Source organism: Corythoichthys intestinalis, chromosome 3 (assembly GCF_030265065.1).
Source record: "Corythoichthys intestinalis isolate RoL2023-P3 chromosome 3, ASM3026506v1, whole genome shotgun sequence".
NCBI lineage: Eukaryota > Metazoa > Chordata > Actinopteri > Syngnathiformes > Syngnathidae > Corythoichthys > Corythoichthys intestinalis.
The window spans coordinates 33565247-33583508 of record NC_080397.1 but is presented as its reverse complement, the minus strand read 5'-3'; the positions used below and the strand labels follow the sequence as shown (position 1 = coordinate 33583508).

Genomic DNA, 18262 nt, shown 5'->3' with positions numbered 1-18262 from the left:
GACTAGGCAAAAGATGTTGTTGAAATATGACGTTAGAGAGCCATTGTGTAAGAGTAGGAATAAGAATGTTTTATTGTCTGAATTGGTCTCCACATTGGGATTGACTTTAGTTTGTCGAAAATGTATGATTTTTTTTCCTGTAATCAACTTGCATTTTCAATGTAATGTGTAAAATGCATACAGAGGTACAGTTCTGCTTGATATTGTTGTAAAACCAGCTCCCCATATCTTCAACAGCCTCACCAGAGTTTGACCATGATTACTGCTTGCCCAGGTCTTCAATGTGGCTGGCTTCCCTGAATGGTACTGCTCTCCAAACCCACCAAACTCTCAGAGGCTATGTCTTAAGTCAGAAAATGTGCATTCTTAACAGAGGCACCCATTTTCACAGTTCTAACTTTATTACTCACAGTGCCATAAGATGTTTGCCTTTACTCATGATTGTGAATCTTCCGACAATTCCCATGTGTGTTATCCTCCACTCCTCATTTGGTTATCTACAGTTCTCTGCCAATGATTCTCCATATCTCTCATAACAAGAATTAAGGGGAATGCTGAAATAGCTTTGGTCTCCTTTCCACACTATCCAACCCTGCCCACCTTACCTAATCCTCGTTTTGTGACAACCTAATTTTATTGTGATTGCTTAAAGTCTGTGACTTGCTTTGGATTTAATGCTTCAATATCTTAAAAAAATCTACAGTAAAACACACTTAAACAAAAGAACCATATAGCCAAACTCTAGGCAAAATGAACTTGAAATGCTTTCCCATGTTTTTCTGGAAGGTTTATAACTATTCAATTGAGGAAACGACTTCTGTTATTTCATGTTTTGACAGATCGCAGTCAGGACAGTGAGGTGGTGTTGCTTTCTGACTCCAACTCCACCCAGGATGCTTTCACAGATCCTACCAGCTCACAAGACAGTACCCACAAACCTGCCAGTGGTAAAGTCAGCTCTTCATCATCAGAGAGCACAACCCCTGTGAAGGAAGGACAGCCTGCGTCTGAGGATACAGGTAACAAAGGTCTCAGATGCTGACAGCAAAAGACGCCTGAAAGAAATAAATTGTCAGTACAGTATTGCTATGCATCTATACTGTATATATACACAGGACTGTCTCAAAAAATTAGAATATTGTGTATTCTAATTTCCTGAGACAGTCCAGTATATTATTTTTGTGGACTCTGATCTTCTTCCATGTCAACACAGTAGCATCCTAAATTGGGGTTTTGCCTACAGTTCTCACTAATGTCTTTATTGTTTCCTACTTTAGAGTCACACGGAGAGTCGACTGTTCCCCAGACAGAAGAAAATCTGGTTGAGGAAATTGTGGAGATGGTAGTGACACTTCCTGAGACTTCAGCTGCTAAAATTTCTTCAGATTTCTGCCTTCCTTCTGTACTTGTACCAGCTACCCCTCCGAAAGCCGCTTCCACTCCACAGATTGCCTCTCAAAGCCCAGCCAACGAAGGCAAAAAGAAGCCAGAGCCTCCTGCTGAGGTGATAGAGGTACCCAAGGCCCTGCCCGCAGAATATGCTGACCAGAGAAGGATGCTGGTGGAAATGTGCGTCCGTTCTCTTTTCCTCTGCCTCGGACGGTTCCCTCAACACTATAAGAGTCTGTACCGCCTGGCTTTCTTTTACTCCAAAAGCAAAACACACCAGGTCAGTCCAGCATAGTAATCTTTAAAATTTGAGCCTCGACCATCTAAGCCAAGGGTCTCCAAAAAGGGCTGCTGTGGGTCCTGGTTTTTGTTCCAACCGATCAAGGACAGACCGTTTAACCAATGAGGTTTCTGCTAAGACAAACAACACCTGACTGCAATCAATTGATGACACTTGTTTTGGTGCAAAGCTCTCGTCCTGTTTTGTTGAAATGAATCCCTACACCCACTGTGGCGTATGAGAAATAGTTTGGAGAGCCCTGATCTAAACCATTCAAGTCTTATACAGCCCTTAATGAAAATCTAAAAAGGGCCTCACATGCCCACGGTTGAGAAAAATAAAAACTTATCTAACACTCCCGATGTTAAAAGTACTTCTAACATTTGATATGCCAAGTGGTGCCTACTTCAAATTAGTAAACAATATCAACTACAATGTCTACTTCATTTCTCCCCTGAGCTTTTCTGTTTGTCTTAGATTTCATTCAGTGCACGCTGGTTGCTGAAAGAGGCCATGTGAGTGCTAAGGCACTGTGGGTAGAGATATGTGTGGGTTGAGAACCATGCTTTCTCAGCCAACTTGGCATATTGCTTAACTGTACTGTAGGAGCATCCTTCTGTTAACACCGTGATCAATTAAAATGGAGGCTAGTTTTCAGCTAAAACAGTTTGTTTTTTTACATGTCATTACATTTTTGGTCTTTTTAACAATGTTTTTTAGCTGGCTAGATCAAAAAATTAGGGTTGCTAAAGGTAGTCTAGCCTTTCCTGCTTGCAAATGAGCAGCATTTAGATTTTAGCACATTAGAGCAAATGTACTGTTTTGACATCAAGTCAAAATAATGTGATGATGTAAAGTGTGCCAAAGAATGATAATTTAATGTTGTTTGTATGAGAATGTTGCGTTAATGTATTTTAGAGGGATTAACTAATGGATTTATTACCACAGAACCTACAGTGGGCCCGAGATGTGTTGCTAGGAAGCAGTGTCCCATGGCAACAACAGAAGCACATGCCTGCACAAGGACTGTTCTGTGAAAGAAACAAGACAAACCTATTCAATGTAAGTTTTGTTCAGGTCCTTTGCACTCTATTCCATCACTGCACATTCCTTAGTTTTTCGTAGAGTCATTTATATAACTAACAAGCTCAACATATATATCTAAGTTTTCAGAGCAAATATACCACAATCACTTTCACCTTTAATTCTTACATTTTACGGCACTGAATTTTCATGATGTAACACAAGGTGATTTATATATACAGGGTCATTGAAAAGTAACTTCATATTTTAAAATACTGATCATTTATACATATGTTCTTATAATTATCCTCATTTTTTTGTGTATGCTCCATGATGTATGTTTCGTTTTTTTTTAAATTTTTTTATTCAGATCGATTATTTTATTTGAAATTTGAAAGCCCTGCAAAAATGGCTGTACGTACTACACTATAGAAATGCCCAGCTGTCAGCCCCAAATCCCGTGGTGATGAGTTTTGCATGACAATTTCTTGATGGTCTTATCATCAACTTGAGCATGTCTTCCTTTAATAGTATTTTACCATCTTTGCACTTGAACAACACATCTCCAAACTTCACAACATGCAGTTTACTGGGCATGTTCTTGTAGGATAGGACATTTTAAACAAAATAACCAATCAGAAACTAAAACGAACACAAATTAATTTCCATGCATCACCGAACACACACACACAAAAAAATGAGGAAAATTTTCAAACATGAATAAATACTTTAAAATACGGAGTTACTTTTGAATTACCCCGCATTTGTATACTTTGAGTTGTTTTTATTCAACTATTTAAAAAGAGCAAAAAATATAGTAACACCCCTCAAGCTGATGCAAGCAATAACCACAATTTAAAATGTCTAAGTAAATGACAACATATCTTAGAGTCTTAAGTAAATATAACCTTTATTACCAAATGTGCAAATTGCTACGTACAAGTATTACACTAATAATGTCACCTATAACTTGGGGCTGCAGAAACTTGATGGGTTTCAAATCAGTGTTAGCATAAAATATTCATAGAATATATTTAAAAAATAAAAAGGAAAGTATAAGCTGACCTGATGATATAAACTTTATTTTTGATTAATCGCAGACACTTTAAATTAGCTGGTGTGTGCGTATTGCTATTTTACTCTTTCAGTGCCAAAAAATGCAAAAATCTGTAAAATAAAATAAAAAAATAAAAATAAAAAACTTCTCAAAGAAAATCTTCTCAGAGAAAATTTTGGTAGGTCACCATGAAGCATGCCACAAAAGAGGTCAAGCGAAGAAATCATATTTATCTATAAACCTTGTTGAAGCTCCAAGTGTTTTCTGAAAGGTAATGATCAAAGTCACGGAATTGATTTTGATGTTTGATCTAGGGCTGCAGCTATCGATTATTTCATTAATCGATTAATCTATCAATTAGTTAGTTCGAATAATCGGATTAGGAACATTTAATGCGTTCCAGAACAAATTTTATGAGATGTAAAACAAAGGCTTGCTAAGATTGCACTTTCAAAAGACCATGAAATGCGAATGCAAAATAAAATTCCCAAGTGTTTTTTCAAGCTGTGCAGATTTGCACTTCACAAGAGCAATAAATGCATTTAAAAATAAATTAAGATACTTGAGCTTAGCCTCAAATGGTATAAAAAAAAAAAAGAATGAGGATCGAAGTACAACAAAAGAACAATTGGCAAACCTTGCCTAGCAATATTCCGCTAGCTTAAATCCTATAAAATGCTAACTTTTTTTTTTTTTTTTTTTTTTACAAAGCTCTTAACAAATAGTTTAAACACATATTCCCACAAAAAACTGCTAAATATACTTCTTAACTAAATAAAGAAGGCATTAAAGTGCCTGTGACACGAAAAAGCATGTTTATTTCATAATACACGCAGTATTTTATGCCCCTGAATGATATGGGCCGCTTGGATGTGTGTGGAAGCGATCGCTATTTTTATTTAGTTTTTTGAATCCCACGCCATGAAAATGAGTGAATTCCGGCTTCGGTCTTGCATTGAGGAGGAGGGCGCTGTGACGTGTACGGTAGAAGACGTCCTCTTCACGCTACAGTGTACTGTTGTGTATGAGGACGAAGGATTCAGCTGATTTTGCGGATTAATACGTTTATTCGCATCACGCCAGCCAAACGGCTGCAGAAAAATCATTCTGTATGAGGGAGAGGCGTATGCGCCTTTTTGGAGTTTCAAAAGTTCCCATTCACCGTGGATATTTACTGTGGGACCATTGGACTTATGAGGAAGTAAGTAAACATCTTGTTTTGTATTATGTCAAAAACGAATACAGCGATTACAAAGTAAACACTACAAACTTCCTTTAAATGAAGGACTACTTACGTTTGATCATTGATAGGCATGTAAAAAGCTCTCCAAATGGTCATTAGCAGCACCATGTTAGCTGCACAACCCAAATCCAGCCACCCTCCTCCGGGGAACGAACTGTAAATTGCTCTCCGCCGGGCGGTTTGCCGATCCACTAAGACCATTGACAGCCGGGTCGTCATGTCAAATAATCCAGGATAGTTATGTGTGATTTTCCACTTCGAAGACTTTGAAACATCACTCGGTTTGGGTTAGCATGTCGGCTAGCTGTCACGGCTTCTGGTTTGTTTGCATTCTCCGAAGCCGGGGAAGGGAAATGACATATGTCCGATTTAGGTGTCATAAAATATCGTTTGGGAGGTGCGACAGTAAAGGTGAAGTCGACATTTTTGACCATTATGGAGTAATTTTGCCATGTCGTCCTGAATAAATGCATTTTTATTATTTCATATTCCATTCAGCACAATACTGTTATTTGTCATGAACATGCCATTTATTTAGCAATTGGGGAAAATACTTGGATAAAAAGAATATCCTGTAAAAATATTCAAGTAAAGAGACAGAAACAATGACATTTTGTCGCTCTCTTCGTCGTGTTTTTCTCGTTGTGAATAGTTCCCCCTCAACGGGCTGACTGGTCCTTCTCAAGCCATTTATATAGCTATTGGGGAAAATACTTGGATAAAAAGAATATCCTGTAAAAATATTGAAGTAAAGAGACAGAAACAATGACATTTTGCCGCTCTCTTCGTCACGTTTTCCTCGTTGTGAATAGTTCCCCCTCGACGGGCTGACTGGTCCTTCTCAAGCCATTTATATAGCTATTGGGGAAAAATACTTGGATAAAAAGAATATCCTGTAAAAATATTGGAGTAGAGAGACTGAAACAATGACATTTTGCGGCTCTCTTCGTCGCGTTTTCCTCGTTCTGAATAATTCCCCCTCAATGGGCTGAATAGTAAAACCGATGAGCCCAGTCTACCGCTGACGTCATCCACCTGTTGGGGACGCTAAAGCCCTATAATGGTAGGTGTGGCTAACCGGCAGATTAAAAGACTAATTTCTCGTCATCTGTGCTTTTCTAAATTGTTGTATATAGTCGAATCGTCTCAAAATATGATTGTAATTCACATAATAATGCCATTTAAGACTTTTTTTCTCGTGTCATATGCTCTTTAACAAACATATTAGCGCCAGCGATGTTGGATGAGTTATGTCATATTCACTGTTGCCACTAGAGGCCAGTGTATCGACCTAAATCAATAAAAATAAATGCAAACACTTTCAAAACAAACCAGTACAATGTGAGTCTAAGGACACGAATCCTCGAAGCAGCAAACTTTTGATTTGAAGTTTTTTCATTAATCGAATTACTGAAGTTAATCGACTAATTGTTACAGCACTAGTTTGATCATACAAAACGCTTGAATTTGAGCCAAGTGAGTGAAGTGACCCACTAGATTGAACAGATGGAGCCTTGTATAAATACCTGTAGTCCATCATTTTTTGTTTGTCAGTCAAACAAAGTAGGCGGACAAAGCACCATTCTAGTTAACTTTACGCTTAGAAAGGCTTTCCTCATGTTGCATGTGTTCTTGTCATGTATACCTTATCAGATTGTGCCTGTGTGTAATTTGCATCAGTTTAGTTCAACGTAACATGATGTAGCTACGACACAATCTCATGGGATGATCTTGTCAAGCATTGATGTGTGTCTCCACAATTTGTTGCTAACGATGTGCTGCTGTGTTTGGAATTAGCGGAGTATAGGTTTGGCATTTTTAGGTTTGAGGATTTTTTTTTATTTTTTTTACACTAGTAGCTCACATACATTAAATGGCAATTTCTCATTAGTTCATATTAGACTGATCTGTCTTTCAAAAGACTAATTGGTTTTGGAGTTTGCATCTTTTTTTGTTGTTAGTTTGTCCATTAAATTAAACGAGTTATTCGTGGTGTAGTGAGGAAACAACTTAGGTGTTGATTTGTGCCCTCTCACATAACCGAATATTCAAGTTCACAGCTCTGTGTCTGATACCAATCAGTTGTTGCTCCGGATTTCAGCACATTCTCTTGTAAGAAAACATTTCGTGACAGGTTTACTGATATCTTGATGAATCCTTATGTGTCTATGTTTTAGGAAAATATTTTTTGTTTTTCTAAGTCATCTTTTTGGTGACAGAAAACCTCAAAGTACCGTACTGGCCCGAATATAAGATGGCCCTGATTATAAGACGACCCCCTCTTTTTCAAGACTCAAGTTTGAAAAAAGACTTTTTGAACACCAAATTAATTTTTATACAGAAAATAATTACTATCTAATTACTAATTACTATTATCTGAACATTTAAATATGTAAACTAAAGTGCAATCACATTCGTAAATGAATGGCTTCTGGTTTTTGAAATGTAAATAAACCAATCTATTGTGATAAAACAACAAAATTGCAATAACTGCATTAACCCACAAAGTGAGGTCTAACTGTAACTGTAGTCTTGAAACAAATCTGAATAAGGAAAAACATTGCAATAAAATAATGCAAACTGGTTAAACTTGAGAGTAGCTGAGACCTGTCATGACGGAACATTACTCCTCAAGTTCAGCATTCGCTTCAATGATATCTGGCGCCATCTAGCGTCGTGAATGGGTATAATGTCTAGACCCCGAATATAAGATGACTTCCACTTTTTCAGGCTTATTTCAATGCAAAAAACACTGTCTTATATTCGGGCCAATACGGTAATCGACATGAACTGTGCCAAATTTACATACGAATCAAAGGTGATGCACAAACTATGATCTGTAACATGACATGTTTATATACAGTGGGGAGAACAAGTATTTGATACACTGCCAATTTTGCTGGTTTTCCCACTTGCAAGCCATGTAGAGGTCTGTAATTTGTATCATAAGTTCTCTTCAACTGTGAGGGACGGAATCTAATACAAAAATCCAGAAAATCACATTGTATAATTTTTAAATAATCAATTTGCATTTAACTGCATGAAATAAGTATTTGATACATTACCAACTAGTAAATATTTCGGCTCTTAGTTCTTTTTTAAGAACCCCTCCAGTTCTCCACTCATTACAGGAAGTAACTGCACCTGTTTGAACTTGTTACCTGTATAAAAGACACCTGTTCACATGCTCAAACAAACAAACTCCAACTTCTCCACAATGGCCAAGACCAAAGAGCTGTGTAAGGACATCAGGGATAAAATAATAGACCTGCACAAGGCTGGGATGGGCTACAGGAAAATAAGCAAGCAGCTTGGTGAGAAGGTAACAACTGTTGGACCGATTATTAGAAAATAGAAGAAGTTCAAGTTGACGGTCAATCTGCCTCGTTCTGGGGCTCCATGCAAGATCTCACCTCGTGGGGCATCACTGATCATGAGGAAGGTGAGGGATCAGCCCAGAACTACACGGCAGGACCTGGTCAATGACCTGAAGAGAGCTGGAACCACAGTCTCAAAGAAAACCATCGGAAACACATTACGCCGTCATGGATTAAAATCCTACAGGGCACGCAAGGTCCCGCTGCTGCAGCCAGTGCATGTCCAGACACGTCTGAAGTTTGCCACTGACTATCTGGATGATCCAGAGGAGCAATGGGAGAAGGTCATGTGGTCGGATGAGACCAAAATTGAACTTTTTGGTCTAAACTCGGCTCGTCGTGTTTGGAGGAAAAAGAAGGATGAGTACAACTCCAAGAACACCATCCCAACCGTGAAACATGGAGGAGGAAACATTATTTTTTGGGGCTGCTTCTCTGCCAAGGGTACTGGACGACTGCTCCGTATTGAGGGGAGGATGGATGGAGCTATGTATCGCCAGATCTTGGCTGACAACCTCCTTCCTTCAGCGAGAGCCCTGGAGATGGGTCGTGGCTGGGTGTTCCAGCATGACAACGACCCAAAGCACACTGCCAAGGCAACTAAAGAGTGGCTCCGTAAGAAGCATCTTAAGGTCCTGGAGTGGCCTAGCCAGTCACCAGATCTGAACCCGATAGAAAATCTATGGAGGGAGCTGCAAGTCCGTGTTGCCCGGCAGCAGCCCCGAAACCTGAAGGCTCTGGAGAAGATCTGCATGGAGGAGAGGGCCAAAATCCCTGCTGCAGTGTGTGCAAACCTTGTCAAGGACTACAGGAAACGTTTGGTAACTGTAATAGCAAACAAAGGTTTCTGTACCAAATATTAAGTTCGATTTTTGTGATGTATCAAATACTTATTTCATGCAATTAAATGCAAATTTATTATTTAAAAATCATACAACGTGATTTTCTGTTTTTTTGTATTAGATTCTGTCCCTCACAGTTGAAGAGAACTTATGATACAAATTACAGACCTCTGCATGCTTTGCAAGTGGGAAAACCAGCAAAATCGGCAGTGTATCAAATACTTGTTCTCCCCACTGTAGTTCCCAATTTAAGTCACGATACCCCACTTTTCCCACTTGCTATGACTGGGCTGCACTAGTGTGACTGCGAATAAATGAACCTAGTTCTGTAAGGAAAATGTTTATTTTTGTGTGCCTTTGAAATATAGGCACAGTTTTATTTTGTCCAGGTATTTTGATTTTGGTACTAAAGCCACTATTAAAGCACTATGTTTATCAAACAGTTTGCTACTATGCTACTACATAGTTGAACAAAAAGTAACAGGAAGCACTTAGCACAGTAGATCACTTCTTGCCAAGTCCTCTTCTCTTAATTGACTTGTTCATGCCATCAGTGTAATTCTTTTAAGTTATTCTAACAGTAATATGAAAATTTACAAAATATATTTGTTGACTTCACACAATAGTACTGGAGACGTGATATTGAGCCTTCAGCACTGCCTACTGTCATTTAATCCATTTGTGACAAGTGTTTACCCAATCTCCACCTCCACTTAATATACTTACACGCATACACAATTTATAGCTCCACTCACATGTGTGCTTGCCTTCCCCATTTCTAACGCACTTCTCAATCTGATGGCTTTTCTTATGAGATTTTTTTTCATTGTGAGCGTTTCCCTAAAACGTTCCTAATAGGAGCAACTTTACTATGAAAATATAATGATAGTGTTCCACATTGTTCGAATTACTTCCCTCAATCTGATGTATGACTCAAGCATTTGTGTGTTCAGCTGCGCAGTGTGGTGGTTGTAGGTGGAGCTCCACTCAGGAAAACCGTGGTTTTTTTTTTTTTCTCTCTTGTCATAGGGGAACTGTATTGGACAGTGAAAATATTTCTCTAATGTTTTGATTCGTATGGTAGAGGGCTAGCCTAGGCTGTCAGATGGGATTCCTCCTCCTGTCTTGGTTTTGTTTGGTTCAGTTTGACCTTTTCCAGCACTTTTTCGTCTTACTGCTCATACAGGAAACAGGATAAACAAGGTTGTGCATGTTTAGTATGTTTAGGCTACCCAACTGGAGAGACACAGCCAATGTTGAAAGCAAGAAGGTGAGGGCTCTTGGTTGAAGAAATATGTATGCAGCAGTGATTTCTTGATTGGTTGTGCAACACCGTTTGCTTCGTTTCGGTTGGTTGATAGCGAGTTTGTATACAAACATGTTTTTTACCTTTCATGGTGTCTAAGCTTTGCAGTATGCGTTTGTAGCACTCAATTCCCTTTTCAGCCAGTTTATGTTCTCATGTTCTTTTCCTGTTGCTGTGGCTTCAACATGATCATGCTCTACCCCTCCCCCTGGCTGTTATTCGCTCCACTCATCTCGTCTCTGTTCCTCTTGTTCGGCTTCCTCATTACTCTCTCACTCCTCTGTTTGTGTGGGTGTGCATTAAAAGGCGGGACATTTTGTTGCTCATATATGATTGGTTGGCACAGACCTACAAGGGCTGGCAGTGCCCTGTGTGGAGTGCCAGAGAAAGCACGGGAGGAGGAGGGGGTAAAGAACTCCACCAGGCTGGGGGTCAGGGGAGAGTGTAGATGGAGTGCGTGGGTGTTTTTGTTGTGAGATGGAAGGAGAGGAGAAGAGCGATTCTCCTGGTCTGCCAGTGATGTCCTGAGCTTGCTGGTACTCTTCTCAGCAAGGAAGCTACCATTCTTTCTTCTGATCTGTTTCTACCGAATGCAGCTGAGCTTTTACCGCTTTACCTCCTCTGCAGCTCTGCCCTGGCACCCAAATGCATCCCACCCTTTGCTCTTTGAGCGTGAGCTTCTATTAGGTTGGAGGCGCAGCCAGGGATGCTGTCGCTGCAACCGCCCACAAGACCAACTCTAAAAAATATTAGCGTAAAAAAGGAGGAATAAGCCTTCTTTGGTGATGGTAAGTTGCTTTCTGTCAGACTTTGGGAAACACCTGCTTAGTTGTGGTATTTTGTAATTTTTTGACTAGATGCCGAGCAAATATGTATGAATACCCTAATCTTTTGCAAGGCTCAAGATCATACCTGGTACCACATAGCCAAAAATTGTTTGTAGCATTGGTAGGTAACAGCCATTTTGGTCTTAAGCCATAATTGCTTTTTTAAGTTGAACTTGCTGGCACAATGCTGATGTTGTGATCGATTAGCTGCATCAATTGCTACTGGTTGCTTCTAGTCACATGACTACCTAACTTTTCTCCAGTTGTACCTGGTAATGTTCTGGTTCTGTGCTATTATTTTGTTCACGTTGAGACATGTATCCAGAAAGACAAACTAACACACATGCCAAGTTTTTGTGAAAGTGTAATACATTTTACTCATACTTTTCACAAAGCTTTGAGGGGCTCCTACACCACAGCTCACGTTTGTCATGGTCAGACAGTTAGCTATCAATGATATTGCTTTTAATACATAATTTTCCTAAATCTTACACATTATGCATGTTTTCTTCATTCTCATGGTTCTGCGATATATGTTGACCACATTGGTTGACCACACCATAGGGCCTGGTTTCATTTTCTCACAAAAAAGATGGTTAACATCATTTCAGTCATAACAAATCTGCTTTAGCTGTTGTGCTAGAGAATAATCTGCCTAAAGCCATGGCTTTGCTTTCTCCAAAACAGATTTGTGCAATGATAGTTTGACGATTCTCTGGAGAACTCTCATCCATTAGCGCTGCTGTTCTAAGCATCCTTAGCATACTTATTTTTCTTCCTTGTGTTTGAGAGTGCTTGTAATTTGAGCAGGGAAAACCTTGCCATCACACTTCCTTGCACACGGTGAGCCTTGGGAAACATTGGCACCACAGATTCAATCCTATATTGGGTGATTCTCCAAAGAGTGTGTGAAAAATGAAGCATACATTTCACACCCGTTGGCACCTGCTACATAGGATAAGTGTTTTAAATGGAAAAATACATTGGCCATTTTCGGTGGCGGATTACTCACTTTGCTGGTGGGAGGAAAGTTTTGCTTTTAGCAAAGCAAGGTTTTATCTCTTGATAGGTTTCCCTTGTCATGCTTTCACGCTTGATTTTCCTCCAGACTTTTTGAAAAAGCCATCTGACCATCTGGAGCTGTCTTTTCAGAGGACCGCCAGGCTCCATAGTGCCTCACCAACTGATAGAGCCATCTCATTTGTAGTGTTCCATCCTGATAGGATCATCTTTGTTTTGTCTCGCACACATTTTCGGTTGCCAGAAGCTGCACTCTGCGCAGCATGTTTCCTGACTGTAGCCTAGGCCGCCATCTGCACTTGCATCGATTAAAAAATCGTCGGGTAAATAGAAGTTGGCCCATTTCACCTGTACTCGTCTTTAAAGGGAGACATCAGGCCTGTGTTTGTTGACTTCCATTCTGTGACTGTATTGTATTGCTTGGCACAACTGAGAACTAATGAGGCCTCCTATCATGTGTGCCCAGAGAGAACACTCTCTGTGCCTCCCTCCCTTCCTTCTACATGTCCAGGCAGTCTGCAAGATCTCCCCTGCAGCCTTTCTAACCCTCATTAGTGTTTTTTTTTTTTAAATGCCATGTTTTTCACTCACTTAATTCTTTTACTTTTTGCTTTGTTGCGTCTTTCCTTTCACATATTCTCCTTGCTAATTGTTTCTTAAGATGGTATTCCCCGCAAAATCTGTTGCTTTTTCTTATGTCTAGGAAAAACACTAGTTGCATAGAGGAACCGCCTTTTAACACTTATTTCATAGCACTGTCAAAAATACTCTTTTCACCTCCGTGTGTTCAATTTCCTTTCCAGGGCATCTGGCGTATTCCAGTAGATGAGATTGACCGCCCAGGAAGTTTTGCATCTCATATGAACCGATCTATTGTCCTATTACTGGAGGTGTTATCACAGCTTCAAGATCACGACACCTTGCTGAAAGTCTCTTTCATGCTGCAGAGAACCCCTGACCAGGGAAAGTAAGGGCCAATTTCCTCTGATACTACTTTGTATGTTCATGGGTTATTCCGGAACTGTAGGACATCTTATGTCTCGACCTTCATTTTTTAGAAATAATTTACATAGGAAATACTAAAATATGCAGTTTCTGAATAAATGTACTTGCCGGTAGACCAAATCTTAAAAAAAATAAGAACAGCAGAGATTTGCGACCCTGTTACCAGCAACCCTTGTACTGTGATTATGCTAAATATTGTAAATATTAAATAAATCATATTATACACATTTCAACATTGATCTGTAAGGTGAACAAATCATGTGTTTGTAGTTTATTTCCCAGTATTGATGAATGTATAGCAGAAAACCAGAGAAGTGAAAGTTTTTTTTTTTTTTTTTTTTTTAGAATTATGAAGCAATGATGTATGTCCTCCAATTCTGGAATGAACCTCATATGTCCTGCCTTAATCCCACTCAACAACCTCTCTCCTTAAATCCACCTAGAAAATATTTACGGGATGTTGATCGCCAGGTTTTGGCCAAGAGAGCATTTTTCCTTAATGTAAAAGTCCTGGAGGACAATCTGAACAGTCTCACCAGGGTAAGAAAGTGCACCATAGTTGTATGTCTGAAAGAAATCACACCCCCTCTTTAGTTGGTTGTGACTTTAGTTCTCTTGTCACTTTTAGGTGCAGCTTCCCAAAGCAGCGATACCCTCCATGGGGGAGATGACTACGACAGTTGCATCCAACAGGCCAAGTTCAGAGGACACCAAACATGTGCTTCCCAAGAAGCCAGTCCTCACAGAAGGGACTTGTTCTACTGATACTGGACACAGAGAAGTCTCTCATCCACCAATCCGGGCACTCGCACCATCTGGAGATAAAGGTGGCAACGTTGACAATCAACCTGGAAAGGTGGAACCTGCTGGGATTGAGGGGCACAGAACAAGACCAGAGGAGCCAATGGATTTGGAATCCAGCCATTGGAGGAGAGCATTAATAACTGCAGATATTCAAAACAGAGAAACAGAGGTACCGATCTCTCTGGGCACAATAGAACCACAGCAAAAAGTGATCGACAACAGTCGGACATCAGAGCTGTCTCTGGAGGATCTAAGTATTAGTTCCCGCCAACAGCAGCTCCAATCCTCAGCAAGCAAGGTCACTTTGGCAGCCAGCAGCACTGATCAAGGTTTACTAAGAAGGCCCAGCAGAAAAAGGAAACTTTTAGAGGATGTGGAGTCGGGAAAAACCCTACTGCTTGACGCCTACAGGGTTTGGCAACAAGGCCAGAAGGTTATGACCTATGACCTAGGTCGTATTGAGAAGATCATGTCGGAGACATACATGCTCATAAAACAGGTAAAAGGGCCACACTAAGCATTCCCACTGCGTAAACCAGGGTTGCCAAAGTCCGGTCCTCGAGAGCCCCTATCCGGGTTGATTTCCATGTCTCCCTCCTTTAACACACCTGAATCAAATGATCAGCTCATCAGCAAGCGCTGCAGGAGCCTGAGAATGATCCAGATTATCTGATTCAGGTGTGTTGGAGGAGGGCAACATGGAAAAAAGGCTGGATGGGGGCTCTCGAGGACCGGACTTGGGCACCCCTAGCGTAAACAATTCAGAGTGTGTTGGTTCTGCTATAATTCTTTCTGGTTCTGCAAATTCTCACAAACACCTCTTCTGGTAAGAGTGCCACTGTAAAAGCCTCTAAAATTTACAGCTTTTGAGTAGTACAACAGATTTGGATCAAAAATACCATTTGGTTGTTTTCCCTTACTCTGCTCCATTTGCTTTGATATGTTATTGTTCTTCTAGCTAAAATACATAATTGAGCTTGTGAATAGTAATATATAGTAGGGCCGGAGCTATCAGTTATTTAAGTAATCAATTAATGCAGTAATCGGATAAAAAACACTTAATGCGTTGCAGAAATGTAGAATAATACTAGGAGATGTTAGACAAAGAAGTGTTTATGCTTGCAATAACATTTATGTTGACCTGCACATCCATTGGCGCCAAGATTACACTTTCAAAAGAGCATTCAATTCGAATACAAAATTAAATACCTGACTGTTTCTTCAAATTGTACAGAACTGCACTTTCATTTTATAAGAGCAGTAAATGCATTCAAAAATAAATTAAAATACCTGAGTTTAGCCTCAAACGGAATGAAATATAAATAAATGAGGATCTAAGTACAACAAAAAAACAACTGGAGTTTAAATGTCTAATTAATCAACTTGATATGTAAATTTAGTTGATCGAATGAACCTAACATGCGTAGCAAAAGTCCGCTATCTTAAATGCTATCAAATACAAACGTTTTTTTTTTCACAAATCTCTTAAAAAAATCATTCAAACGCATTAGTGCTGAAACAATTTATCAATTAACTTGAGTAATTCGAGTAGAAAAAAAGCTTTGAATCAAATTTTGCTTCGAGTGTTTGTTCAGTTATTGGCGAGGTAATGGTTTGTTTTGAAAGTGTTTGCAGTTAGTTTTATTGATTTGGTTGGCTACACTACCCTTTAGTGGAAACAGTGAATATGACATAACTCATTTAACATGGCTGAATCGAACTGCTCCCGGTTAAGACCAACTTAAGGTATGTTTGTTTATGCATTGGTAATTTAGTTTTTTGACATATTTAGCCATTTTTGGTGGGAATATGTGTTTAAACGATTTGTTAGAAGCATTGTCAAAAAAAAAAAAAAAAAAAAAGCATTTTATAGCATTTAAGCTTGTGAACTTTTGCTATGCAAGTTAGCCAATTATTCTCTTTTTGTACTTGGACCTTTTTTTTTTTAATACCGTTTGAGGATAAACTCAGGTTTTTTAGTTTATTTTTAAATGAAAGTGCAAATCTGCATAGTTTGAAGAAACACTCGAGAATTTTATTTTGTATTCTCTTTTAAAAGTGCAATCATAGCAAGCCTTTGTTTAACATCTAGAATTTATTCTGCAACGCAATAAATGTTCCTAATCCGATTCCTAGATTATTCGAACTAGTTGATAGATTAATCGACTAATAAAATAATCGATAGCTGCAGCTATAAAACACATATTCCGACAAAAAACTTATAAATTTAACTCTAAACTAAATTACAAATGCATAAAGACACATTTAGCTCCAAAAAAGAATTACAGCCTTATGTTGCGGGAAGCTGGATTAAGCCATTTTAGAAAAGTTATGTCATATTCACTGTGCCACCAGGGGGCTGTATATTTTCTCAATGCAATTCGTAATCAAACGAATTATTGAAACGGCAAACTTGAATTCGGGGAGTTTTTATAATCGAAGTACTCGATTTCATCTATTAATCGTTGCAGCACAAATGCATATCTATAGTGTTTTTCTTTGTGCAAATAGTTTGTCTCTGTGTAAAAAAAAAAAAAAAAAAAAAAAAACCATGTTTTTTTAATCATCATAAAACAAATTCATTTACGCATAATCACAATGAGGATGTATCATTTATATGAATTTTACATTTGTCTGACTGCAGGGTAGTGTGGCCATAGAACAGCCTGAACAAGATTATTGAGCTGCAGATCAATATTGGCCCCACAGAAATGACTGTGTCACTGCCATAGTACTGAAGTGGGAAGGCAGTAGCCAGAAGGGAGCGAGAGGACAAAGAGAACAACCCTCCAAGTTTAATGGGACTGGATTTTCATTGCCCATAATGAGTGTTTTTAGACTGCCTGGAGGGAGGTCTCAAGTTCTTGTTCACTTTGTTGTTCTTCTTCTTGGTGAGGACACCAACAAAAATTGGAAACTCCTCCGTTTTTCATGGACAGATCAGATTGAAATACAGTATATCCATTGATACTCAAGAGTCTGGCCTTTATTGCAGATACAAAAAGACACTTTTATCAGAGTTTGTGCTTCATGCAGTTTGTTATTTTTAATTATAGTGCAAATTATTTTTGTAGTGGTTAAATACACAAAATGTCACCCGTTTGAAGCTATCACAATTGTTTTATATTATGTAATATTTTTATGGTATTATTCTGTGGTGACCCCTGAAGGAAATAGCCGGAAGGAAAAAGATAACTAGCTAAGAACCTGAATACCTTAAAAGTAAAAAAAAAAAAAAAAAACAAGGTTAGAAATTATTTAATGTAGGAGAGTGATACATGCAAACTTAGCATTTGGCAACACAAAACAACTCCCCCAAAAATAAAAAAATAAAAAAAACACCATTTGGGGATTGCTCATAGTGTATGTTAAAGCCCCCAAACCTGCAGAAAGGGATGCAATAGCTAAACTATTTGATCACAATTATGCACATATAATTGCACAATTGCTCAATGCAACAAAACCCGCATTCTCAACATCCACTCACAAGCACCTTCTGCAAATGGTTCCTCACCATACTTTTACTCTGAGAAAACTACTATTTTGAAACTTATGCTTTTTCGAAAAACCATAGCATATTTGTATTTAGTCCATTTACCACGTGTAAGAATGGGTAACGTGAAATAGCTCTGAAAAGGCAATCTAAATGCATTTCCCTACCTAATTTGGCTGTTGTCACTCTTCATGTTTCAGGTTGATGAAGATGTGGCCCTGGACCAGGCTGTTAAGTTTTGCCAAATACAGATGGCTACTTCCGCTCAACGACAGGTACATCCAGCTCATCTCTTACTGCATCATCGCACTCCCTCAGGGTGAACATTCACACAGGTCCTAAATTCACACCAAAACGTTATACTGTAATACCTGTGGTGACTAGTTTCGTTGAACTTTTAAAGCAATGGTTCTTATTTTACAGCAATTACTCAAAGAATACTTCAGAACACCGTTTTTTTTTTTTTTTTTTTTTGGGGGGGGGGGGGGGGGTATAATTAAGGATTGAGTTTCATTGAAGATGTTCAAATCATTCCTTAAGAGCTGCTGTGGGCACAGATTTTTGTTCCAACTGATCTAGCCCAGACAGTTTAACCA

The 18262-nt window shown here is 38.9% G+C and overlaps 1 protein-coding gene across 7 annotated transcripts in view; it reads left to right on the top strand.

Moving 5' to 3' along the window:
- cabin1 (calcineurin binding protein 1) overlaps positions 1 to 18262 on the top strand; it is a 56103-nt gene that overhangs the window by 21098 nt on the left and 16743 nt on the right. For 3 of the 7 annotated variants that reach the window (XM_057831866.1, XM_057831869.1, XM_057831865.1), the window contains exons 28-35: positions 238 to 303; positions 840 to 1019; positions 1278 to 1669; positions 2618 to 2731; positions 13168 to 13331; positions 13813 to 13909; positions 13998 to 14672; positions 17867 to 17941. In XM_057831866.1, coding sequence (XP_057687849.1) covers positions 238 to 303; positions 840 to 1019; positions 1278 to 1669; positions 2618 to 2731; positions 13168 to 13331; positions 13813 to 13909; positions 13998 to 14672; positions 17867 to 17941 — 1763 coding nt within the window. Of the gene's footprint in view, positions 1 to 237; positions 304 to 839; positions 1020 to 1277; positions 1670 to 2617; positions 2732 to 13167; positions 13332 to 13812; positions 13910 to 13997; positions 14673 to 16817; positions 17419 to 17866; positions 17942 to 18262 lie in introns of those variants that run through there. The other 4 variants (XM_057831870.1, XM_057831867.1, XM_057831868.1 and 1 more) reach the window with 3 other exon arrangements.